The following is a 25,539-nucleotide window of genomic DNA, read 5'->3' as shown; positions in this document are numbered from 1 at the left end:
CCTCACAGAAATCCTAGCCACTCTGAGAGGCCATTCTGGCCTGGTGAAGGGCCTGACCTGGGATCCTGTGGGTAAATACATCGCCTCTCAAGCTGACGACCGCAGCCTGAAGGTGTGGAGGACACTGGACTGGCAGTTGGAGACCAGCATCACCAAGCCTTTCGACGAGGTGAGGGCCCGCAGTCCCCGCCGCCTGCACGCACCCTGCCTCTGGCGCGGGGCCGAGCGGGGAACCCAGCCCTGGGGGAGCCCAGAGTTGTTTCCTTCCCGGGAGCTGTTCAACAGCCGCCTTGGCGGTGGAGAGGGCTGTGCGGCTTGGCGCTGAAGCGTGTGCAGCACGCCGGCAGGCGGCCTCGGTGCGACCTTGGCGGCCGTGCGCAGCGTCCAGATGGGCGACTGCAGTGGTTCGCGTGCTGTTGGCCCTTCCCTCGTTCGAGCTCTGCCTTCACGTGGGGTCGGAGCTGGGGGTTGCCGTGGTCTGGGAGACGCTTGCCCGGTTCCTCCGCGTGTGCACGCTCCCGTGCCTACGCTCCCGTGCCCGGCCGTCCCGGTGCCGGTGTGCCTCCGCCCTGCTCTCGGGCTCTGCCCTGTGGGCCCTCCTCCGTGCCTGCACAGCCTGGGTCCTAGCCCCTCGGCCTTCGGGCTGCCCAGGGCTGACCCTGAGCTTCAGCAGCTGCTTCTGGCAGCGTCACCTCGCCCTGCAAGAGACCTGGTGTCAGGGCTGCCTGGGTTGGGAAGCAGGGCCTCTCTGCTGTGCCCTTGGCAGTTTGTGGGGACTTCGCCAACCTCTCCTTGGCTGGTGGCATCTCCAGGCTGCAGGGAGGAGAGGGCTCAGGAGAGCAGCTGGGCCCCCGTGGTCCCTGCTGCCGTGCCAGGACAGGCTCACAGCCAGACCCCCGCGGGTCAGCAGGGCTCTGCGGCGGCCACAGCACCTGCTCTGCAGACCCCCGTGGGCTGCCCGGTGCTGGGCGGAGGAGGGTCTGTGGGTAGAAGCAGTGGACAGGGGTGCCGTCTGGCCGGCCCTCAGCCTGTGCGCTGAGCAGTGGGGCGCCAGCAGAGCCGCGCGGCGCCGCTCAGCCTGCGTCCTGGGGCGGATTTTGGTGCCGGCATTGGCCTTGGGCTCCACTCAAGCACAGGCGCTCCTTGCAGTGTGGAGGGACGACCCACGTGCTGCGGCTCAGCTGGTCTCCGGACGGGCACTACCTGGTGTCCGCCCACGCCATGAACAACTCCGGCCCCACTGCCCAGATCATCGAGCGGGAGGGCTGGAAGACCAACATGGACTTCGTTGGGCATCGGAAAGCTGTGACCGTCGTGGTGAGTCCGCTGGGCCTCTGGTTGGCGGCCGACAGTGCTGCCCGAGCGGGACATTCGCAGCCAGGGCCAGGCCCTGCTCCCCAGGCCCAGGCCACGTGTGGGACTGAGGCGGCAGCCTCCGAGGGCCAGCACACGGTGTCGTCCGGCTCTTCTTTCCTTTAAGCTAATTACAGAACACATCCCGTGTGTCTTACGGGCAAATGGGCGTGATGATGAGGATCACAGGAGTCAGACTCTGTTAGGACTACTGTGCGCCCAGCCTGGCCCTTTCGCGTGTGTGGGCCTGCCCGAGGGCACTCAGGCTGGCAGCCCTGACAAGTCTCCCTGAGACCCATCCGCGGCCTGCGTGGCGCCAAGGCCGCGCTGTGAGTCAGCTGACCCGCCTGGTAGCGGCGATCAGACTCCTGGGGAGTGTCCTCACAGGCCTGAGGCAGGCTGTGGAGCAGCCTGCGTGAGCCTGCCTTGGTCAGCTGTGGGCCACGAGCAGAGGAAGCAGAGGGCATCTGAGGCTGACAGGGCAGGGGGTTGTCCAGAAGCCTGCTCTCAGGCCTCTGTGCATCAGACAGGCTCGTCCTTCCCACGCTTGGTGATGAGCATTAGATGTTCTGGCCTGAACTCTGTCTTAAACAGCTAAGAACAGCTGTGTTGGTGACACCAGCTTCAGGTGGGGTTTGCAGGGCTCGCCACGTGGCTGGCCCGGTGCTTCCGCGGGACACTTGCCCCAAGGCCTCCCAGCCTCCAGGCCCAGGGCCCACGCCTCTGATGCAGCTCTCCCGTCTCCCCACACCGGCCATCTGCCTGCCTCTCGGACGAGACCCCGCTGGGCCACCTGTGTGTGTCTCAAATCTGGTGTAGGGCAGGCATCCCCAGCCCCTGAGGACCACCGTGTGGCAGGTTAGGAAGGGGACCATGAGTGAGTGAAGCGTCATCATCTGGTCACAGCCACCCCCCTTCCACGCAGCCCGCCTGCCCTCTGCCTCCTGCAGAATCTCAGGAGCGTGAGCCACCCCACCCGACCCGGTCTGTGGAAGACCATCTTCCGCCAGACTGGTCTCTGGTGCCAGGAAGGTTGGGGACCGTCACTGCAGGGCGCCTGCCTGATGCCCGATTAGTTACTGATACGCCTTTGTCATTTGGCTTCAGAAATTCAACCCTAAAATCTTCAAGAAGAGGCAGAAGAACGGCGGCTCCGCAAAGCCCAGCTGCCCGTACTGCTGCTGCGCCGTCGGCAGCAAGGACCGCTCGCTGTCCGTCTGGGTGAGGCCCCTGGGGGCGGGGCGGGGCTGTCCGTCTGGGTGAGTACTCCTGAGCTCACAGCCGGGGGCGGGGGGCGGCAGGGAGAGGAGAGACCCCACTCTGGTGGCAGGCAGTGGGCTCTGCCCTGCGCGGCGCCTGGCCAGGAGAGGCTGGCCCACTGCTGCGGACCCCGGATCCAGGCGCAGGGAGCGTCAGCACCCAGGCTGCAGTTGAAACGTGGCGCCGGCCTTCCTTTCTTTTAAGAGACCCTTTGTATCGACATGGAGCCCCCGGGGGCAGCCGCCTGCAGCGTGCAGGTTGTCACTTCCGTGTAGCCTGGGCCACTCCGCAGCGTCTGCCGTGGGCCTGGGCCTTCCCGTCTGGGGCGTCACACAGATGCAGTTGCCCGGGAGTTATTGTCTGCACCGTCCAGCTGTCACCGGGCGTGCCGGGGTTGGCGTTGGTGTGTTGCCGCATTAGAAATAGTTTACTCCTCACAGTCGACTCCCTGTAGACAGTGGGTCTGGAGTTGCAGGACTGGAGGTTATCCTCGGCTGCATTTGGGACAGTTGTTGAAGGCAGAGCAGTCCCCGACCCTGCCCCAGACCTGGGCCTGGTGCATCGTGGGCGGTCCAGCCGCGCGCTCCCTGAGCTCCATCCCTGGTGCTCTGGGCAAAGTCTCGCTGCCGGAGCTCAAGTCGACAGGTCCCCCGCTTCCGAGGGCCTACAGGCGGGACTGAGGGCAGAGAGCCAGTCTGGGTAGGTTCCCATGGGCTCCAGGCTCAGGGTCCAGCCACATCCTCAGGACCGGGCTGCCCGCAGGGCCTCTTGCCCGCGAGGTGGGTTCCCGGGCCCTGGGGCAGGCAGGCCAGCCCCGTGTGTGGGAGCCCTACCTGCTAGATGTGGGGGCCTGTGCTCGGCCGCGTGGGGGCCCCGGGCCGTGAGCATGCAGGTCAGGTGGGAGCGCGGCCGCAGACGCAGGCTTGCATGGGATGTGTGTGACACGCGCTGCGTCACGCTCTCAGTGGGCAGTCCAGCCTGACTTTAAGAGAGTACGCTGCGTGTCCCAACACAAAAGAAAGCGGTTAGTAGCGGCGACCCGGGGCCTGGTCCAGGGCAGCAGGAGCCCGTGAGGTGCGTGACGCCGCCCCTGCAGAGCCTGGGTACGCCCAGGGGGCTGGTCTTGCATGAGGCTGTGCTGTCCTGGGACCTGACTTGGCCGCCTCCTCCCCTGCAGCCCTGGCGCCATCCCTGCTCGAGAGGCCTTCCGGAACCCCCGGGCGTCGCTGGGGGTCTGGTGTGTCTGCAGCCGTCTCCCCGGCCCGGCTGTGTGTGTCCGGCGGGCTGGGGCCCATCGCTGGGGTCTTGGTGGTGGGCTGAGCGGACTTGGAGGCGCCCTGTGTCAGCGCAGCTGGACCGAGGCTCTTTGTCTGGTGGTGGCTCTGAGCCAAGTGAACGGGGAGGTTTCACTCATTCACTTGCCTTCCAGCTCACGTGCCTGAAACGGCCTTTGGTGGTCATCCATGAGCTGTTTGACAAATCCATCATGGACATCTCCTGGTAAGCTGGCCTCTCGGCTCGAGGCATGGTCTGGCAGAGGGGGAGGCACCCGCTAGAGCCCGAGGCCTCGTGTTGTGATCAGGGCTGAGTGGCTGGGCCCAGGGTCCCAGCCGGAACAGACGCCCAGTGTACGTGTTAGGAGAACTGTAGGGCCTACAGCCCTCTGGGATGGGCGCGGAGGCCTCTCGCCAGGGCTTGCTCCTGGCTGCTGACGGCCATCTCTCCTAGGACCCTGAATGGGCTGGGCATCCTGGTATGCTCCATGGACGGCTCCGTGGCGTTTCTGGACTTCTCTCAGGACGAGCTGGGAGACCCCCTGAGCGAGGAGGAGAAGGTAGGAGCCTCTTGGCTCTGGGGCCCTGCAGCCTGCAGAGACTCACTACTTTCTGAAGTGGCCCTGGGCTCAGCCTCTTCCAGCCTGTCGCCCTCACAGATGAAGCTCTGTTCATCCAGAACCCGTCTCAGTCACGAGTGGGCCTGGGCGTCTTTCCTTGAGCCGACAGCCGCCCCAGGAGCGCAGAGGGGCTGCCGGGCACCAGTCTGTCCCGTGTCCTGGGCTGATGGGGCCTTGGGTCGGCCATCAGGACAGGGAGGGCCCCTTTTCTGGCGCCCACATCTGCCAGGTCCAGGGCCATGCGCTCCACCCCCCTCCAGTCGGGGCTGCTCCAGCTTGCTAGCCCGTGAGCAAGCCCCTCCTTGGTTAGCCTGAGGTCTGGGGGCAGAAGTGTGAGCCACCTGGGGCCCTACACGGGCTAGCGCAGCTTTCCCTGCCTCGGCTCGGAGCTCACTTCCCTCGAGCAGGTCCACGCCAGCTCTCCTCTCTCGGGGGCCGCTGTTGCTGGGAGCCCCTCGGAGGCCTCTGTGGGGACCCCACTACGACATCACCCTTCGGGTGTTAGGATCTGTCTGGCTCAGGGCCCTGGGCTGGCCTGGCGCCCATAGTCCTGACCCGTGGGGGGCGAGTGAGTCCACCCCAGCTCTTCTCCCCCGGTCAGCATCTCCGGGTGACCTCCCTTTGCCCTTGAGAGCTGTGACTGGCCTGGGCGCGGGCAGGGCCCCTTCACTGGAGGCATGCTAAGGCTGAGCTCCGAATCCTGAGACTGCAGGGCCCGGGTCCACCCTGCCGGCAGGGCTCCCGCGGCCTCTGCCCTGGGCCCTGGCACACCCAGCGTGCACCTTCTGCTTGTGCCTCCAGCCATACCCACGTGCTGAGGCCACTGTCCCCAGTGCCATGGGTGGCTCGCAGCCCAGGACTGCTGAGGTCTGGGAAGGTGGGCGGGCCCTGCTCGTGACGAGAAAGGTTCCCCTGGCCCGCACGCCAGGCCTTCCCTCGCTCTCAGGTGGGGCCTCCAGCCTCACGAGGCTCCTCTGGCTGTGGGAGGAGGGTCTGGGCCTGGGCCTGGTTCCTAAGAAGCCTTTGGGTCCTTGCAGTGGTTTAAGCCTCGTGTTACAACCCGAGGGTCTTGATTTCAGTTCAGCGAGAGTCTCTTGCTATTTGTTCTGCATCAGACCTGCCATAGGGTCAGGCATTCACTCGCATGCCCAGGTGTAGACGCCTTGAAGGCTGTGAGCGCCCAGGGAGGGTGCAGGGCCGCTCAGGACACGGCGTCAGCAGCAGGCAGACCGCGGGAGGGCTCGGGGACCCTGCCCGGGGCCCCATCTTCTCTGAGTGGGGAGCTACTCGCAGCCCGCCCACGGGTGGGCAGCGTCACAGCCCTCACTCGGCCTCCCCAGAGCCGCATCCACCAGTCCACCTACGGCAAGAGCCTGGCCGTCATGACCGAGGCCCAGCTGTCCACCGCCGTCATCGAGAACCCCGAGATGCTGCAGTACCAGCGCAGGCAGCAGCAGCTGGACCCCAAGGGCCCCGCGGCCAGGGACGCGGGCTCTGCCACCTCGGTCGCCGGCGTCGTCAACGGGGAGAGCCTGGAGGACATTAGGAAGGTGAGGGCTGGGCCCGGCGCCCCGAGGACACTGCCCACAGCCTTTCCAGAGGGGTGGACACAGGGCAGTGGGCCTCGGGCCCTGCCTTCCGGAGACTGTCAGCTCCGCGTCTTTCCCTGGGCGCCGTGCTCCCCTGGGGTGCGGGTGAGGGGGATGGGAAGGGCACAGACGGAGCGGGGGCGCTAAAGCCATCCCCAGGTGGAGCGCACGCAGGGAGCGACCGGAGCCTTCGGTGGGAAGTGTTTACAGACCGTGGCTCAGAGACAGGAGGTCAGGTCTCGCCCGGTAGGTGACTCCGCCTGCAGCCTGTGCTTGCGGCTGCACGGCTGGCCCGGCACGTATTCACTGCCTGGAGGCCCAGTCAGGAGGGCGCTGGAGGTGGAGGCGAGGGGCTGCTGGACCCACTGCCCCTCAGGGTGAGGTCGAGCACACGTCCTGAACCAGAGGCTCCGTCTGGTCGCGTCCGAAAGGCCATAGCGTGGGGAGCTGGGGCTCGCGTCCTTGCAGCCCTTGCCTGCTCACAGGCACTGACGCGTCTCCTTTCGTTTGTCTCTCCTTTGCCAGAACCTTTTAAAGAAGCAGGTTGAGACGCGGACCGCGGACGGTCGGAGGAGAATCACGCCACTCTGCATAGCACAGCTGGACACCGGGTACTCGCTCTCCCCGCGCCTGCTCTGGGCGCTCTTCCTCTCTCCTTGTGTCACCGCCCAGCCGGCACAGGCTCGTGGGCGGACGGGGGCGAGGTGAGCCCAGCTTCTCAGAGCCCTGCCCCCTGGCGGTGCTGCAGGTGGGCTTGTGGAGGCGCCTCCGTGGCTTCACCGTGTCCACGCAGCTGGCCCTGCTTCACTGAAGACGCCAGGGCAAGAAAAGTCAGGCCGGATTTCTTGTGTGTCTGCACACTTTTGTAGCACCCTCTTTCTCAGTGGGAGAGAAGCATGTGCGTGGTGCTGAAAGCAGCATCACCCACGGCCCAGGCTCAGATTCAATCACTGCTGGCACCGTGCGGCCCGCATGCTCCGTTTGCTCCTGGGTCTTGACCTCGTGTCCACTTTAATAGCTGGTCCTCTGAAGCACTAGCTTGCCGGGGGTCCAGGTGCCAGCCTGTGAACGCGCCGTGCCTTACCTAGCCAGCCCCGTGACTCTGGACGTGCGGTGTGCGCGGAGGGCTGCGCCTGTCCGTGCGTCTGAGCACCGCTCTGACTGTTCCCTCGGTGCACTTCCCAGAACCGGGCGTGCAGGGTGGGGCCCGGGCTAGCAGTGGGCTCGGTGGGCGTCCGCTGCTGTGGCGGCATCTGTAGTCGGGCTGGCTTTTGTGTTGGTCACCTCCCCACAGTGAGGACTCGGAGGGCGAGTGTGAAGAACAGCCCGTGGGCGGAGGTGACCTGCTCCCCTCCGCCCGTCTGCAGCGCTCTGCGCTCCGCTCTCCCAGGGGGACTCCTCACCCAGCGTGGCTCCTCTTGAAGGAGTCTCCCCTGAACCTACCCGGACACCACCCTACCCGCCTTCCTCAGGACCAGGTGAAACCCAGCTTGTGTGGAGCTGGACCTCAGAGCCCCGGGAGGGAGGGCTGTGTGGGTGAGAGGCGAGGCTGGGGCTTCTGTCCGGAGTCCTGCTGAGGAGGCAGGCTGGTGCCTGCGCCAGCTTTCTGCCCTGGGGAACGAGACTTGGTGCTTCTGATCTTAATGACTTCTTCTCTTGATGGGCGTGTCCAAACAAGTAACAGCAGACTAGGTAATTCTTACCTTAGCCAATCAAGAGAGAAGGGAAAGTGCAAACATGTAAAATGGAAAAGTAGGAAGCAGCCACAGATGAAGAATAAACCAAAAGGATGAAAGATAGATACTCTGTTGAACTCTGCAAATAAATCTGAAAATGGATTATTTTGAGGAAAACAAAAGTTACCAAAACTGAAGAAAATCTATACACAGATGAAGTCTCATAGAAGAAACGGAGGACAGCTGTCACAGAGGTAGCCTACCAAAAGCCACCAGACTAGGACAACTTCACGGAAAAATTCTAACGAACTTGAAAGAACAAATCATTCTAATATCAGGTTGGTGCAAATGTAATTTCAGTTTTGGATTGTAAATTTTAAATCCTTATAACTAGGCTCAAACACATCTTTATCGGTCAAAATAGGAACCATTACAATCACCAATTACATTTTTACCGACAAGAAATTCCTATAACATAAAAACCCAACAAACTTAAAGTTCGGGATCCAACAAACTGGGAAAGCGTTTTCTGCATCCTGCTGGTATGGAAGTGTTTTCCCTGCAAAAGTGTTGTCAAGGTGCTTGAAGAAGCGCTCCTCGCTCGGCAGGAGGTCAGGTGACTGGCGGATGAGGCAGAGCTTCGTGACGTTGCCCGTGCGCCGTGCAGTCGAGCTCTGACGTGGAGAAGAACTCGGCGTTTCCTGTCGGCCCATACCACCTGCAGGCATGGCAGTTTTCAGCGCTTCCCGTTGATCTGCTGAACGTCCTTCTCAGATACAATGGTTTTGCTGAGACTCAGAAGGTTGTGGTGGATCGGACCAGCGGGAGACCGTCTAACGGTGACCGTGCCTTGTTTGGCGCAAGTTTGGTTTGGGGAAGCGCTTTGGAGCTGCTTCTCTGTCTGCTGACTGGCCTGGTCGTCACCAGCTGTCGGATACAGCCCTTTTGTGTCGCGTGTCACAGTCGTCGAGAAACGGTTTTTGTTTTGTGGAGTAAGTGAGGACGGCACTTCGAAACGACGATTGTTTATTTCCGGTCTGCTCACGCGGCACCCACTCATCGGCCTTTTTCACCTTTCCAATTTGCTTCCAATGCTGAGCAACCGTAGAATGGTTGCAGTTGAGTTCTTGGACAGTTTCTCACGTGGTTCCGATAGGATCCGCTTCAGTGACGCTCTCAGCTGTCCTCGTCGACTCCTGGCGACCGCCCCTGCCCTCCCCGCCCAGGTGCTCGCCTCCTTTGCAAGCCTCCACGCCGCACGCGCGTCTGCAGGTGCTGCGTCAGACGTGTTGTCGATGCTGCTTCTACGACCCGTTTTGAACTCGGATAAGAAAATCCCTCAAGTTAGCTTTGTGTCTAGCATCGTTCCATAGTCTAAAGTAAATATAAAATGCACAGCAAATAGTAAGTCACTAGCAAAAAGATAGTGAGAAGTGTACGTTAAAATGGTATTTAACATGATCATGTTTTGTTCAGAATATATTCCAGGATCAGAGCACAAATTTCAAGTGCAAAACCACAATTGTTTTTGCATCAACCTAATAATATTGAAAACACCCCTAGTGCTTAGAAAAAGAAGGAAAACTTGCAAAGTCGTTTTTTTAATGAACACTATATTGAAATTTCACAATCAAAATGTGATAGAGACACAGCAGTAAATTTCTGATCGATCTCGTTTCCAAATGTCAGTGTAAAATCCTGAATAAACTAACCAACGGAACCTTACAATGTGTTAAAATGCTAATTAATACACTGCAAATGAGCAAAATTTATTTCAGGAAAGTGAGATGGTTCAGACGATTTGGGGAAACTTATTTTCCTCCTGCCTTTCAGTAGATCAAAGTAAATTATTTGGTCTTCTCTGTAGATGCTTAAGAGGTATTTTTATTTAGTCCAATATCATTCTTATTCAAAAATTAAATAGGAATAGATAGGTGTTTATTGAACTTGATAAACTTATTTCCAATTAAATTTGAAAACTGAACAACTGTCTACTCCTGTGATAGTAGTGTGACCTTGTTCCAGCAATGCCAGCTCATACAGTTAGACAAGAGAAAAGGAAATTAGAAAGGAGGTGGCAAGCGTGTTGTTAGTCGAGGGTGATGTGATCCACGAGAGAACCAACTGGCAAAGCTGCCACAGTCAGTGAAAGACCAGGGGCCTGGGTAACGGCCCGCCACGCGCCACCAGGGAGCACCAGGTACCTTTGGAAGGTGTGAAGCGAGAAGCCACGGTCTGCAGTGCAGCGCCTAGAACGTCCCAAGCACGGGAGATCGTCATGAAGAAAAAAATTTTGAACTCTACTGCAAGCCCTGAAAGAAGATTCACAGAGACAGCTAGAAATGCGCACCGCTTCCCAGATAGGATGGCTCAGAATCGTAAAGATGGCAGATTTCTCTCAGCCTGTGAACCTAACAGATCACCACCGGCGTTTTCAGCAAAAGAGAAACTGACTCTGGAGTTACGGGAGCGGCTGAAGTGTTCTGGGAAAGATTGCTCAGAGAGACCAGCCCCGCTAGAAGTGAAAGCTTAGGCTGCAGTGACAGCAGCGACGCACTTAAGCGTGAACAGAAGGCTGGATGCAATGAGGAGTCAGGACGTGCCGCTCCCGGGAACAGTTAGTGCAAGACTGTGCACAGTGGGCGAGAGAGGCCTCTTCAGTAAGTGGTGCTCGGAAGGCTGGACAGCACGTGTAAGTCAGCGAAGCCAGAGCACTCCCCCACACTGAGCACATGGATTAGTTCAGGATGGATTAAAGCCTCAGACACAGACACAACCGTGAAACTCCTAGGAGAGGACAGAGGCCGGCACCCTCTGCTGTGCACTATCCCAGCGTTTTCTTAAGAGAGTAGAGACAGCAGCAGAAGAAACAGACGACTCTTGATTTCCCGGTTGTTCTGGAGTGAGAAGCCACAAGCAGCAGAGTCTCCCTGACGCCCTCTCTGAGGCGGTGCAGGGAGTCCTGCCCAGGAACCAGCCAGACGTGCTTGGAGACGGGGGAGCTTCAGGTCAGCCTGAAACTGCCCCTCAGAACAGACGCTTCTCGGGCACCATCGGGCTCAAGTCTGCTCTGCGCCCCAGGCTCTCAGCAAGAGTAAGAAGCTGGCCAAGAAACATGAGGCCTTTGGGCTTCCCTTGTGGCTCAGCTGGTAAAGAATCCGCCTGTAATGTGGGAGACCTGGGTTTGGTTCCTGAGTTGGGAAGATCCCTTGGAGAAGGGAAAGGCTACCCACTCCAGTGTTCTGGCCTGGAGGCTTCCATGAGTCCATGGAGTCACAAAGAGTCGGGCACAGCTGAGCGACTTTCACCTTCCGCGTTCAACATTTGGCTTCAGAGTCTCTGATCAAGCAGATCCCACGAATCCTGGGCCCAGGCCTGAACAGGGCTGGCCAGTTCCCTTCCTTGCTGACCCACAGTGCGCACGCAGTGGCCAGAGTTGATGAAGTGGAGTCCACGGTCAAGTCCCAGATGAAGCAGCTGCTCTATCTGGCAGCGACCGTCAGCCAAGTGAGGACGGCAGACGTCGAGCTCGGGCACATCCACGTAGCTGGTGTGGTTGCTCAGGAAAAATGGACAGAATGTCAGGGCCTTGTACATTAAGAGCACCGTGGGCAAGCCCCAGTGTCTGCACTACGGCCCGGCTAATAAACCATACTCAACCACTAAAAAAATAATAAATGAGATCTAATCAAACCTACAAGCTTTCGCACCGCAAAGGAAACCGTGCACAAATGGAAAGACAGTCTGTGGGCTGGGAAGAAACCCGCGCAGAGGACGCAGCCAACGAGGGCTTCACCTCCAAACAGCGCACGCAGCGCAGCTCTCTAAAAACTCCAAACATGGGCAGAAGACCCGAACAGACATGTCTCCAAAAGAGACACAGATGGCCAGCAGGCACATGGAAAGAGGCCCAGCACCCTAATGGTTAGAGAAATGCAAGGCCCACAGTGAGTTACCACCTCACACTGGTCCAAACGGCTGCCACCGAAAAGTCTGCAGGGAACAAACGTTGGAGAAGGTGTGGGGAGAAGGGGTCCCTCCCACGCCGTTGGTGGGAAGGTCAGTTGGTGCAGCCACTACGAAAAACAGTGAGGCCGTTCCTCGAAAACTTACAGTGAGGCCCAGCGAGCTCTCTGGGCACACACCTGGAGAAGGCTGCTGTTCAGAAAGACAGCGCACCCCAGTGTTGACGGCAGCACCGTTTACAGCAGCCAAGCCGTGGGAAGGAGCTGACTGTCCATCAGCAGATGGGCGGGTGAAGGTGCAGGGTATTCATATAACGGAATGCTACTCAGCCACATAAAAGTGAAATGAGGCCATCTACAGCAACGTGGATTGACCTAGAGATTACTGTGGTACGTGAAGTGAGCCACAGACAAATGCCAGGTGGCATCACTCGTGTGGAATCTAAAATGCGACATAAGTGAGCGTCTCTACACAGCAGGAACAAATCGCAGGGTAGAGAGCAGAGGTGCGGTCGCTAAGCAGAAGGGTGTGGGGGGACGTCGTGGGGGTTTAGGGTCAGCAGGAGCCACGGTTATATCTGGGACGAGTGCCCTTGCCCAGGAGGCTGCACTCAGCACCCTGTGATAAAGCAAAATGGGAAAGAGAGTATATACGTGTATACCTGAGTCACTGCTGCGTAGCAGAGATAAACACAACAGTGTTAAGTCAGTTAGTTATACTTCAGCAAGATAAATTTTTTAAAAATTGGAGCCCTATCTCACAGCTTACAATTCTGCACAACTCAGAAATTTCTCAGAGAATAACATTCTGAACATCTCGGGTTTTTTTTTTTTAATAACCTCGGAGGTAAAAAAAATCTTTCCTACAAATTAAACAAAAGTTAGACCACACAAATACAGTGTGTTTTGCAAGAAAAATAACATGGTAAGTAGTCAAAACATCCAAAATTTACACAAAAACAACGTGTTTTTGCAAGAAAAATTACATGATAAGTAGTCAAAACAACATCCTGGGGAAAATATTTCCTGTCCATATAGGAATTGTTAAAAACATGGTAAGTAGGTCTTAATAATACAGACCAGTAATCAGACAGAGTAAGGCCTTACTGTGGGTCAAGACTTGCTGGTAAATGTCCTGAGCGATCCTAGAGCACTGATCACAATGGTAACGTTAAAGCTACAGGTTCGGCTGGCTGGCCACGGGACTCACCCGCGGGCAGAGACTGGCCGGCTTCTTCGCCGCTGCGTCCCCTGCATCGGGCACACATTGCTGCTCAGTACCTATTGATGGGATGCAAAATGGAAAAATGGATGACAGAGAGGAACAAACAGTTCACAGAAAAAGAGTGTCAGAGATTTCCAGATGAAAACATTTCAACCCTGCATCAAAATCCTTGTAAATTAAACCCTAACGCTGGGAAAGATTGAAGGCAGCAGGAGAGGGGATGACAGGATAAGATGGCATCGCGATTCAATGGACATGAGTTTGCGCAAACTCCAGGAGAGAGTGAAGGACAGGGAAGCCTGGCGTGCGGCAGTCCGTGGGGCTGCGGAGAGTCGGACAGGACTGAGCAGCTGAACAAGAAGAAACCTGGAGTAACATACCACTTTCATCTCGCAGATAGTCAGAGGGGAAGAAATTGATGAAGCCGGTGGTGAGCGTGTGGGAAAATGGGCAGCCATACACAGCCTGTGAGGTGGACCTCAAAGCAGGGCCCCGAGAACGGGCTATCCAGAGCCGTCTGGACGCCCCACTGCTTACTGCAGTTGCTTCTGGGACTTCATCCCCCGCAGCGTGTGAAGTCAGGGTGGGCTGCACGGCAGGCAAGCCTGTGATTTCCCTGCGCTGTTCTCGGCACGTGCTTGGGGGGTGCGTCAGTCCAGACAGCGGCCCCGTGGGGAGCGCGGGCAAGGCGCCCCAGGGCCCTCTGCAGAGCCCTGCCACGTGCCACAGCAGCGCCAGGAGACCGTCGGCCGTTCCTCAGGCCGCCCACAACGGCAGGGAGGCCCCTGTGCCGTTTCCCAGCCCCAAGACATGCTTGCCTGGTTAACCCTCAGGTCAGGGTGCGTCTTAAAATCAGAGGCATCAGACAGCTAACGGTTGCGATTTTTCTTTCTTAGCGGCACATGAAGTGCCAGTTCATCTTGGGTCCAACCGAACGTAGTGTGCGAAGTGGTTTCACTGTCTTCTTTACTTCTTGGTCACTCGCATGGAAACCGCCCTGAGAGGGCCTTGCCCCGGACCAGAAACCAGGGTGTCGAGGACGTGTAAGTACTTGGCGCAGCGCCCGCAGCCAGGGCTGACTCTCCCTTTCTCGGCGACAGGGACTTCTCCACGGCCTTCTTCAACAGCATCCCGCTCTCAGGCTCCCTGGCGGGCCCCATGCTCAGCTCCCACAGCGGCCCGCCACTGCTGCCGCTGGACCCCAGCACACCCGTCCCCTTCAGCTCCTCGAAGCCTTCCACTGAGCCAGCGGCCGGCTCCCGGCCTGTGGGCGACACCGCCAGTAAGGACGGGTGAGTCCGTGGGGCCAGGGGCAGGTCCTGGGGACGCTGGGCGGCCTCAGGTGAAGAGAGGGGCTCCCGCCACACTCAGGATGCATCTGCCTGGACGCCACGCTGGCTTTGGGGAAGGAGCAGAGCAAGAGTGTGACTGAGGAGCTGGCCCCCTGAGGGCCTTGCCAGGGAGGTCTCCAGAAGTATCTCTTTTAGGCTGAGCCAAGCCCCAGGGTCACGGCCACAAGAGCGGAGCCGCAAACCCCTGAGGAGGGGCGGGGGGCGCGGGACGAAAGGCTGGCTTCTCCCTGGTGCGGACACAGGCCACAACTCCCACCCGGGAGTGCCCAGACCCAGCTGCTACCCTGGCCTGTGCCTGCCAGATGTGGTGATTCTGGGGCCTGGGTTACCACAGCCTCTGCGACGGTTGCAGCCAGGAGGCCTGAACCAGGGGAGGAGGGAGTACGTGGTGGGTCCACCAGGCCACTCGGGAAGCCGGCCGTCAGGGCGAAGGGGCCTGGGGAAGGGCAGGGTGCCGGGCCTGCACAGGTCCTGGGAGACCTGCAGGTCTGACCCGGGTCAGCCCAGAGGAGGCCCCGCGGCTTCGGACCAGCATGTGGGATGCGCCTGGACCTGGGGTGGCAGGGGGCGCCTGACCGTCTCCCGAGGCACGTGGAGCCGCCCAGATGCCGCGCTTGCCCAGGGAAGCGGCAGGAGGGGACGGTGGCTTTGGGATCCCATGCGCTTCCGGTTAGGCCTGTGGGCAGAGCGGGCTGGGGTGGAGACGGGCCCAAGGTGAGGAAGAGCCTGTGGAGCTGCCGTCCTGGCCTTGTGCCCCCAGCAGCTCTCGGAACGGGCAGAGGGGCATGCCAGGCGTTTGCTCACAGCTTCGCAAATGGCAGGTGCTGGAGGGGTTGCCTTCCAGAAGGTAGTGTGTGGGGATGTTGAAGTCAGGGCAGTTGATGGAAGTCTGATGTTCGTGGCCGACACCTTGGCTCCAGGGCACGCAGAGCCCAGGCTCCCGGCCCTGCTGGCTGTGTGACGTGGCCTCCCCCCTCACTGCAGCGCGAGCACGGCCACGGCTCCCACCACCCCGTGCCCCTCCGTCCTGACAACCCCGTCCAAGATCGAACCGATGAAGGCCTTCGACTCCCGGTTCACGGAGCGCTCCAAAGCCACGCCGGGGACGCCTGCCTTGGCCAGCACGACCCCGACAGCGGCGGAAAGGTAGGTGGTGGCTGCGTGGGCCCCGGAAACGGGCAGTCGGGTTCCAGCCTCTCACGCCAGCTTCCTGCTCACGCGCCAGCCAGGAGGTCAAGAGCCGAGACAGTGAGGGACTGGGGGCCTCTGAGCCCCCATGGTGCGTCTTTGCCTCCCCAAGGACAGGCAGCAGTCCCCCACCCCGGGTGCCAGGACCCTGCTGAGCCGGCCGCCTGAGCATTCCAGCCTCTGCAACTGGCCTGGAGCCTCTCTGCCCCCAGCGAGCCCACTGAGGCACGGAGCTCCCTGGCTGGTCCAGCGAGTCCAGGCCTGGAGGGGTGGAGCTGCGCCCCCTCCAGCACGTCAGGGACGGGGTCCCGAGACCTACAGGAGCCGCTCAGCCGGCCGGCGCCCAGAGGAGGCGGAGCTGTGGCGAGCCCCGTCCTCACCGTGGATGGCGGCGCGGCGCTGAAGCACCTGCGCTGCCCCGGGGCTGAACCCGGTGTGGAACCAGCGTGTCTGGGCAGGGCTCACTCTCGGGGAGGGGCCTGGGCCACTCTGACCTTGGTGTGCGGTCAGCAGTGTGGTGGATCCCAGCCTCCCGCTGCCGAACGCTCTGGAAAGTGGTGAGATGAGACACGGGTCGCTGACCAGGAAGTGAGGGGTGCCGAGGTGCTTCCCACCCCGACGCGGGAGGGTGACCTGGGCCCCGAGGCCACCAGGCTGGCTCCCACAGGAGCTGTCACCCCCGTCCCTACAGCCTGTTAGGCGCTTGCAGGGCCTGCAGGACGAGGCGTCATGCCCGCCATCCTCGCCCTCCCCCTTGACAGCGGCAGAGAATACGTAAGAGTCCACGACCCAAGCACCCGAGAGGAAGTGCCCGTGAGCGCGCGCAGGCGGGGTCCCTCCCGCGCAGCCCACCCCGCGGTTCCCCTGCTCCCCGCAGGGCCCCAGCCTTCTTGCTGTGCCCGTGGCGTCGTTTCCAAAAGGTGTCATCAGCCACGGCACAGCCTTTTCACGGGGCTTTCTCTTAATAATGTGTTCAGGGTTCTTCCACACGTTTTCGCGGTCTGATGGCTCCCTTCTCTCTCTGAGGCGCGTCCATCGTGTGTAGCTTCAGCTGCACTGGGCCCTCATTGCTCCGGCTGCAGCCGGCAGGGCCTCCCTGGGCTGCAGTGGCCTCGCTGGTTGGGAGCACGCGCTCTAGGCGCGCAGGCTCAGTTACCCACGGCCTGCGGGGTCCTCCTGCCCCCTGCGTTCCCAGGTGGCCTCCCGGCCACTGGCCCACCAGGGAAGCCCTCTCCTAACTTGTCTCATTTGTCAGCTTTCGGGGACGAGTAAGGATTCGATTGGCTACCCTGTGGCTAGCGGTCCCGGGGAAACGCCGTGGGTCTGTGTCGTGCAGGTTGAGAGAGCAGAGCCTGGTGAAGGAGCTGAGGCCCCGCGACGTCCTGGAGAGCAGCAGCGACAGCGATGAGAAGGCGCCCGCGGCCAAGCCCTCGCTGCCCAAGCGCAAGCTGGAGCTGGAGGGGGAGGCCGTGGAGAAGAAGAAGAAGGGGCGGCCGCGCAAGGACGCGCGGCTCCTGCCCATGGCCCTGTCCATGCAGGTGAGGCTGGCGGGGGCGCCTCCGGGCCTGGGCCGCCCCCCCCCCCGGAGTCCTCGAGCCCCCCAGGGCAGCTGCCTCGTGCCCACAGCAGCCTCTCTGTGACGTACAGCTGCCCTGCAGTCCTCAGGGAGGAGAAGCCAGGGCTGCAGGCCCAGCCTGGCTCGGGGACTCACCCGCGCCTGGCGCTGCCCTCCAGCGCTGGCACACGCTCAGGGACACCTCTGCTCTTGCAGTCCCCCGCCGCCCTGACCACCGAGAAGGACACTGTGTGTGTGTCCGTCCCAGCGCCCGCGCTGAAGCTGCCGATGCCGGGCCCCCAGAGAGCCTTCACCCTCCAGGTGAGCTCGCCCTGGGCCGCAAGCCCAAGCGGCCACAGGCTCAGGCTGCTTCCACGCGTGCCCCTAGCTTCGGGGCAGTGTGGCTGATCCGAGCAGCCGCACGGGCTTACGGAGCGGCTGGCCTCTTTGGGGACCCCGCGCCTCCCCCGTGGCTTGCCCTCCGAGCCCTGCTGCCCCCCTGGGCGCCCTTCTCCCAGAAGCCTCCTCGGTCTTGGCTCTGGGCCTTGGGCTCAGTGCCTGGGGGGCCGACCCGCCTGCGGGCCTGTTCGTGTCGCACGCCCGGCACAGGGGGCCGTGAGGGGCTGTGAGGTCTGTTCACAGCGTGCACCTAGGGCTGGTGGCCCTTGGTCCAGAGGCCCCGGCGCCACACGCCGTCCCCTCACCCTGGGGACTCCCTTGCCGGCAGGGCATGCCGCCCTCCCCAGGCTCCCCTCGGGGTCTCCGGGTGGGGCCCCTGGTTCTGTGCACGAGTGGCCGGTCTCCCACCCTGGGGCCTTCCCTGTAGCGCCAGGTGGGACTGTACTTGGTTTCTGGGGCCCTGGCCAGCCCTCTGCCCAGCTCAGCTGCTGGGGCCTCCCAAGCGCCGGCGCTCCTGTCTGCCAGCGTGGGGCCAACGCCAACCCGTGCCATCTCCCCACACTCACCTGGAGGGGCAGCAGGCTCTCACGAGCACGCCGGGCACCTCGGGCCTCCCGGACCTCCTCCAGGAGCCGGCCTGCCTCCGCGTCTGCCACACCCCACATCTGTTGAAGGCCACGTGACCCCAGCTCTGCGCTCGAGCCGGGCCCTCCCACGCTCCATGCTCTTGGCCCATTGCCTGTGGCCGCTGCGTGCCCTCTCCGGAGCGGGGGTGTCCGGATCGAGAGGTGTCAGTCTTCAGCTCTGGCCCAGCGTGTCCACTCCCCAGGCAGAGGCCCGGCAGTCACCCACTCCCGGCACCTGTCCCCGTGACCACGCCTCCTGACCCCCCAGCCGGTGGTGGCAGCTCTGTGCGCCCCCTGGGCCCGCCTCTGAGGCCAGCTCCACTGAAGACTTGTCTTGCCCGCCCCAGGTGAGCTCCGACCCCTCCATGTACATCGAAGTGGAGAACGAGGTGGCTGCCGGAGGCGGCCTGAAGCTGAGCCGCGTGAAGTGCAGCCGCGAGGGGAAGGAGTGGGAGACGGTGCTTCCCGGCCGCGTCCTCACGGCCGCCGGCAGCGGGTAAGGGCAGGGCCTTGCCCCAGTGCACACAGGGCGGCCCCTGCACCGCGCCTGGCCCGCTGCGTCCCTGGGCACCCCGAAGGTGGTGCTGTCCCCCGCGTGCTTCAGGAGAGCAACCCACCCCACCCCTCCCGGTCGTCATGGCCAGCCTCCTGCAGGCCCTGCGTGCCGGTCGCACTGCCTGCCTCTGACCGTCGCTGGCTGCTTCTCTGAACCAAGTTTTTGTGCAGGGAAGTAGGCAAGGCTTTCTGACAGTCCTCCCAGTCCCCAGGCCGGCACTTTCCGGGTTCTGCCCTTTGAGGGGAGCTGTACTCGGGGCTCAGCCTCAGAGGGTCTTCCCACGGGCTCCAGGGCCACTGGAGGGGCCCCACACTCGCTTCCTCTGGAAGGAGGGCCCATCCGAGCCGTGCACACTCCCTCACGAGCACGCTCGTCCGTCAGGCCCGGGCGATGCCCTCACAGGTGTCTGCGGCCCCCACCTTTGCTGGACTCCCCCGGCTCTGGTCCGAGGCTGGCAGGGCGGGGGTGTCAGCGTGGCCTCCCTGGTGGCCAGAGGCTGCTGCCGAGTGGCCAGCCAGATCCTGGCTGGGTGCCCAGTTCTGCCACCTGCTGCCAGGCCCCGCCACTACTCCCTGGCCCGAGGTGGGGGCCCCACTGGGAGCAGAGCCTGCAGTGCCAGGCACAGCCCAGGGCCCCCGTGGCCACCTGGAGGAGGGGATAGAGCAGTGCCCACGGCTGGCGCCCCCCACCACCACCACCCCGCCGCGTGTGCCCCCGGCAGAGCCCTCCGGGGCCGCTCTGGCTCGTCTCAGCCGGGACCACGGGTGCTCACTGTCGCGGCGCTGGTCCTTGGACACCTGCTCCTGGGGCAGCTCGTGTGGGTCCAGGACAGCCCGGGTGGCCCCTGACGCCCGCCCCCGCCCCCAGGGACGTGGTGTGCGTTGCCTGTGAAAAGCGGATGCTGTCGGTGTTCTCTGCCTGCGGCCGCCGCCTCCTGCCCCCCATCCTGCTGCCAGCCCCCATCTCCACCCTGCAGTGCACCGGCCCCTACGTCATGGCGCTCACCGCCGCCGCCACGCTGTCCGTCTGGGACGTGCAGAGGCAGGAGGTGGTGGTGAAGGAGGAGCCGCTCCACTCGATCCTGGCAGGTGTGCGCGGGGCCCTCGGGGGCTGGGGTGACGGCCCTGCCAGCTGAGGCGGCGAGCAGGCTCTGGGCCCCGCTGCTGAGGCGCCTGGTGCCCGCTGAGGGGAGCACACAGGAACCTTCCGCGTGTCTCCCCAGGAAGCGACATGACGGTGTCTCAGATCTTACTGACGCAGCACGGGATCCCCGTGATGAACCTGTCGGATGGCAAGGCCTACTGCTTCAGCCCGTCACTGTCCGCGTGGTGAGCCCGCCGCCCCCGGGGCCCGCGCTCCTCTGTCCGCTCTCTGGGGTCCTGTCCGGAGGGACGTGTGAGCGTTCCTGGGCTTGGCCCCTGGCATCTCCGGCCGGGCCTCTGCCCCGCACCTGCGTCGGGAGGCCCCTGCGTGCAGGGCACCCTGCCCACGCTGTGCCTGCTGGGCGTTCAGTTTCCCTGAGCCCCACCTGCCCCTGTGTCCCCAGGAACCTGGTCTCTGACAAGCAGGACTCGCTGGCGCAGTGTGCGGACTTCAGGAGCAGCCTGCCTCCCCAGGACGCCATGCTGTGCTCAGGACCCTTAGCCATAGTCCAGGGCCGTGCCTCCACGTAGGTGCTGGGCGAGGGCGGCTGTGCGCACGCGGTCCCTGCCAGGGCCACCCTGCGCTGCCCTCTGCCCCGCGGGCAGGCTCTGTCGCTTGAGAGGCAGGCGGCGGGCCCGCTGGGCAGTGCGGAGCAGGGCCTGGGGCCAGCCGGCCGAAAGCCTGCTGACCGCGCTCTGCCCGCAGCTCGGGGCGGCAGGCAGCCCGGCTCTTCTCCGTGCCTCACGTGGTGCAGCAGGAGGCCACCCTGGCCCACCTGGAGAGCCAGGTCGCCGCGGCGCTCGCCCTGCGCTCCAGCCACGAGTACCGCCATTGGCTGCTCCTGTATGCGCGGTACCTCGTGAACGAAGGTGAGCCCCGCCCCAGCCAGACCTCCCGAGGGCCCACAGCCTGGTCAGCAAGGTGGCGGCCCTGCCGGCATCCAGCCCCGCTGTGAGCGGAAAGGCTGGGGCAGGGTACACGTGGAGGCCACTCCCGGAAGCCTCTGCGCCCCCTGCCCCTCTGAGCCCCGTAGGCCCACAGCTCTCTCCCTCCTTCGAGCCCCTCCCGCCCAGCAGGGCCGCCTGCCATCCCGCAGCTGCATGGCCCTCAGCCCAGCTCTCCGGGGCCCATCCGTGTCTGCCCCAGGAACCCCGTCCCCTGACCCACGCCTGCCCCCCTCTCCGGCAGAGCCCCCGCCCACCCCTCCTCCCGCAGCCCTGCCCACGCCGGAACGGGCTTGTGCCCAGAGAGAGGGCAGGTCGGGGCCAGAGCCGAGACGGCAGGCCGCCGGAGGTGGCGCACGGAGCGGTGGCCCCTTGGGCTCTGCGTTCGTGGTGGCTTGGCCTGGGCTCGGCTTTCTAGTCCTGTGTGACGTGTTCTGGTTCTGTGTTTCTGTAACTAGGGTTTGAATACCGACTCCGAGAAATATGCAAGGACCTCCTGGGGCCGGTTCACACGTCCACGGGGAGCCAGTGGGAGTCCACGGTGGTGGTAGGTGCAAGCTCTCCTTCCCCTGCAGAAAGGTGGGACAAGGCCTGAGCCAGGGTGCTGGGAGAGCTTCCTGGTGCCCTTCTCCACCACGGGGCCCAGCCTCAGAGTGAGGGCGCGGTGCCCACCCATCCTGGCAGAAGCCCTCAGCACAACCGCGGGGGCCTCCGCTCTGCGTCTGTCGGCAGTGAGGCGCCGTCTGGTCTGGGGGACCTGGGCTAGTGAGCCGCTGAGTCTGCAGAGTGGGGGCGGAGGGTGGGGCCCGGGGGGTCTGCTGGCGAGGGTGCACCAACTGGGCCCTGGAGGCCCCTGTGGCCGGGACACCGTCGTCAGAGGGCGCGTGACCTGAGGGCAGGCAGTGGATCCTGCAGAGGCCCGCTGCGTGGCCTGCAGGATCTGAGCTCCCTGACCCAGGGTCGAACCCGAGCCCCTGTGGAGGAAGTCCAGCGTCCCCACCACTGGACCGCCAGGAAAGTCCCAGCACTCTTCTAAACTGACGCCTTTTTAAAAAAATATTTCTCCAGTCTCTTGGTCTGGATGTTGGGGGTGGGGTGGGGGTAAGTTGAGGGTGAGCCCTCCGCCTTCTTGCCGAGTTTCTCGGTGAGAATTGGCCGTTCCCGTGGAACTGGTCCCCAGGAGGTCAGGCAACTGGAGGGTGCTGCGCACGGTGGCGTGGGGTCCACGGGCCCTGGGAGGCTTCCTTTGGACAACACCGTCTCACGTGTTTAAGAGCCACTTGCATTTCCTGTTGGAATACTTTGGTGTCATTTGTTTTTCTTACTGACTTGCAACAGCTCTTTGTGTATTGGAAAATGAGTGATATAAGCTCCCAGTGCACCTCAGGGACCCCAGGTTTCTTGCCGTCAGAGATCAAAGCTCCACGTGTGCGGGGTGGTGGTCGGGCACGGTGGGGCAGACAGTAAGCAGAGGGTCAGCATGGAGCAGCCGCCCTCCGGGGCCTGAGCCGTCCTGCCTCTAGGGAAGCCTCATCCATCGAGGTCTCCACCTCAGGACCTGTGTCCTGAGCGGAAAGGTGGCTGTGAGCTGTGTCTGGCTGCTGCCGAGGACGGTTGGGGCTGGGGGCGGCACAGGCTGGGGGTCTTTGCACACACTCTCCAGTGGCGGTTCTTGTCACAAAGCCTGCATTTTCTGGTAATTGGGAAAGACTGCGTTTATTATTTAGCAACGCGTCTTTCTCCGTCTTTAACTTCCAGCCTTTCTGTGTATGTGTCTGTGTGGTTCTTGCCAGCACCCGTGTGGCCGGCTTTTGTTTGATCTGACAGGCTGTTTTTTCACCACTTGGTTCAAGCCATTTGTGCCTCCTGTCTCCCTGTGTGTGTGTTCGTATTAAAGACTAGCATCAGCTTTCGCAAGACAATATGCCTTGTTCCATCACTCTTCTCACCGAGTATTTACTCCAGAACATTTTCAGAGGGGATCTTTCCTGGGGTAACCCTTCTGAGGTGTTACAAGCCTGAATAAAGCATTTTTTATGATAATCTCATGTGAATAACTGTTTAGCTGGATTAAAAAGCAGGCAAGGTTTTTTCCAGGGTATTAAAAACACCATTTCCCTGGAAGTCCAGTGGTTAGGATTCCATGCTGGCCCAGGTTTAATCCCAGCTCAGGAACCAAGATATCGCAAACTGTGTGGTTAAAAAAAAAAACAACAACACTTTATTGTGAATCTTGGCATGCTCTCCTTTATAGGTACGATGTTCTTAATCTTTGGAAAGTTTGAGAATTTTTCTGCTGTTCACCTGAAAATGGTGTCTTGTTCCAGCACGTCTGCTTATCAGCCTTTCCACGATACTTGATCAGCCCCTGGTGGGGCCTTTCCGCCTTTACCCGTGTGTTCTCTGTGGCCACCTGTGTCTCCTGTGGAGCCCGTTTGGTGGACGCTGGGCTGTGTGCTGCTGCCCACAGGCCTCTGGGCAGTGGTGCGCCCCGCCCCGCCCCCCTGCTGCCCACCGGCCCTCACCCCGCGCGGCCCCCGCAGCGGCCAGGCCCCGGAGCCCCCCTCCTGTGGGGTGCTCTGTGCTGCCCGCAGTGGGTGCCTGTCTCTTGTTTCCTCGCCGGGGGTCCACACTGCTAACACCCGGGCCTCCTCTTGCAGTGGTCAGCACTGCCCGCGGGGGCTCTCCCTTCTCTGCAGCCGTGCTCCTCGGGGGTCTGTGGATGGAGACCGCGCCTGGCAGTGCACGTCGCACGAGGGCCCGGGCAGAAGGGGTGTAGGAAGTGCTAAAAGCAGAGACCCCGGGGCGTGAGGCCAAGGGTCCTCCTCTGCCTGGGCTTGACCTCGGGCCCCTGGAGAGGTGGCTCTCCGGGGGGCCCCGCCCCTCCGGGGGGCCCCGCAGCCTGTTCCCGTCCCACCCTGGAAGGCCAGGCTCCTCTGGCCGCTGACCAGTGAGTGCAGAGACCAGTGGCCACGGGGCCCAGGCGAGCGGGACGTGCCTGGGACGCCCCCGCGTCCAGCCGCCCCGCCTCCCGGCGAGTCGGCTCCCTCAGCCCCTCTCCTGTGCCCGCAGGGTCTGCGCAAGCGGGACCTGCTGAAGGAACTGCTGCCCGTCATCGGGCAGAACCTCCGCTTCCAGCGCCTGTTCACCGAGTGCCAGGAGCAGCTGGACCTCCTGCGGGACAAGTAGCCTGCCCGCCCGCCCCCGGCACAAGGCCCACGGCTGCCCTCGCTGGGCCCCGGGGACGCCGAGACCGCGGGAGGCGGGCCGTCCCACACGGAGCCGCGTCCCGGGCTGCTCCCCCCACGGAGGGGGCGGCCCTGCCTGCAGCGCCCGCCCTCCAGGCCCGGAGCGGAGCTGGGCTCTGCCTGCAGCCCCCGGGGCCAGCGCGGCCCACCCGGGCCTGCCATCTCCAGCGTGGCCCCGGGCGGAACCGGGCCCGCCACCGTGGGAGACACCAGGCTGCTTCAGCTACGATGAATGAGCCATTGTGGAGAGAGAGCCCCAGGAGGCACGAGGATTAGTGGTCAGTAGACTGACCTGAGAGACCTATGTAAAAGGAAAGCCTATTCCAGCACACGGACTATTTTTGTACTAGAATTTGCTAACTCGTAAAATGGCCAACAATCAGGACTTCCCTATAAGTCACTTGGACATTGGTCACTTGTAGGAAATTTAAACTCTAATTATGACAGCTACATTGAAAAATAATTGTACTGAAATTAACTTGTCTATCTTCATTTGGTTTTAATTTTTAAATGTTTGTAAAAAGAGACTTGTTTTTTGGGGGATGGGGCAGAGGGTGGGCGATTTCTTTTTTTGTAAAATAAATGGACACGCATTGGATACCAAATGCTCCTGACTTCCCAGCCTTTTCCTTGCAACTCCCAGGCCCTCCCCGCACCGTGGACCCCTGTCCTGAAGTGGGCAGTGATGGCACGGCACAGCCAGAAAGGCACCCGCGGAGACCAGGCGGCCTGCTGAGGGCTGAGCACCCCCTTCCCTAGTGCCGCACCCCGTCGGCACCTCCGTGTCTGTCCGTGCTCGCGTCGGGAAAGCAGGCCTGATGGTTCTGGCCGCTGACACGCCATCTGGCTGCTTCCCTGCCGGGTGGTCCCACTGTCTGTCTCACTGGGAAGTCACGTGGCTGAAGAGAAGCAGGCACACGTGTGTGCCCGACAAAGCCCGCATGCCCACTGCACGTGGGCACGGGTGCCAGAAGCCAGGCTACCGGAGCCACAGCACACGGCCTGAGAACGCCTGCCCGGGGCCCAAGCCAGCTGCCAAAGGGAGACGAGGCTAAGAAGACACACGTGCTTCTGAGGACCAGCCAGGGTCGCGGAGGCCAAGTCGTGGCACTTCACACATTGCCTCGAAGAATCCTTGACAGTCAGCATTGTTGACAACCACTCCTCAGACGAGAGAGGGTCAGACGAGAGAGCGGACAGGGAGTGGGGAGACTGGTTGGAAACGTGCGCTTCCAGCCGAGGCAGATGGACAGGGACCGCGCTGACCCTTCTGCCCGGAATCACTAAAGGGTCAGAGTACACGAGGTAGCAGATGCAGAGTGGACAGCGGTCCCTGGGAAGTGGGAAATAAGACGAGTCTGGGGCTGCCCACCTCCCGCCAGCCACAGCGCCAGGAGGGGAAGCCGAGGCAGGGCCCAGCAGGACCCTGGAGTCCTGATGTGGCACCGAGAGCCCAGGAAGCTCCAAGCTCTGGAGACGAGGGGCCTCCGAGGACGGAACCCCAGAGCCTAGCCTCTGCACATGCAGCCACGTGCGGATCGGTGCTCCTGCAATGAAGAAATGGCC

The 25,539-nt window shown here is 62.1% G+C and overlaps 1 protein-coding gene across 2 annotated transcripts in view; it reads left to right on the top strand.

Moving 5' to 3' along the window:
* The window catches only part of LOC120871354 (protein HIRA), a 33,093-nt gene extending 8,515 nt beyond the window's left edge, over nucleotides 1-24,578 (top strand). For both annotated transcript variants that reach the window (XM_040251254.1, XM_040251255.1), the window contains 18 exons: nucleotides 9-169; nucleotides 1,150-1,317; nucleotides 2,461-2,574; nucleotides 4,043-4,113; nucleotides 4,342-4,447; nucleotides 5,848-6,057; nucleotides 6,622-6,707; nucleotides 14,063-14,254; nucleotides 15,299-15,460; nucleotides 16,839-17,040; nucleotides 17,274-17,378; nucleotides 18,430-18,578; nucleotides 19,506-19,726; nucleotides 19,861-19,966; nucleotides 20,185-20,307; nucleotides 20,487-20,650; nucleotides 21,184-21,272; nucleotides 23,798-24,578. In XM_040251254.1, the coding sequence (XP_040107188.1) occupies nucleotides 9-169; nucleotides 1,150-1,317; nucleotides 2,461-2,574; nucleotides 4,043-4,113; nucleotides 4,342-4,447; nucleotides 5,848-6,057; nucleotides 6,622-6,707; nucleotides 14,063-14,254; nucleotides 15,299-15,460; nucleotides 16,839-17,040; nucleotides 17,274-17,378; nucleotides 18,430-18,578; nucleotides 19,506-19,726; nucleotides 19,861-19,966; nucleotides 20,185-20,307; nucleotides 20,487-20,650; nucleotides 21,184-21,272; nucleotides 23,798-23,914 (2,546 nt within the window). In that variant the 3' untranslated portion in view covers nucleotides 23,915-24,578. The remainder of the gene's footprint in view (nucleotides 1-8; nucleotides 170-1,149; nucleotides 1,318-2,460; nucleotides 2,575-4,042; nucleotides 4,114-4,341; nucleotides 4,448-5,847; nucleotides 6,058-6,621; nucleotides 6,708-14,062; nucleotides 14,255-15,298; nucleotides 15,461-16,838; nucleotides 17,041-17,273; nucleotides 17,379-18,429; nucleotides 18,579-19,505; nucleotides 19,727-19,860; nucleotides 19,967-20,184; nucleotides 20,308-20,486; nucleotides 20,651-21,183; nucleotides 21,273-23,797) is intronic.
* The last annotated feature ends 961 nt before the right edge of the window (nucleotides 24,579-25,539 follow it).

Source organism: Oryx dammah, unplaced genomic scaffold (genome assembly GCF_014754425.2).
Source record: "Oryx dammah isolate SB20612 unplaced genomic scaffold, SCBI_Odam_1.1 HiC_scaffold_12, whole genome shotgun sequence".
In the NCBI taxonomy this organism is placed as follows: domain Eukaryota; kingdom Metazoa; phylum Chordata; class Mammalia; order Artiodactyla; family Bovidae; genus Oryx; species Oryx dammah.
This window is presented reverse-complemented; position numbering and strand designations above follow the sequence as displayed.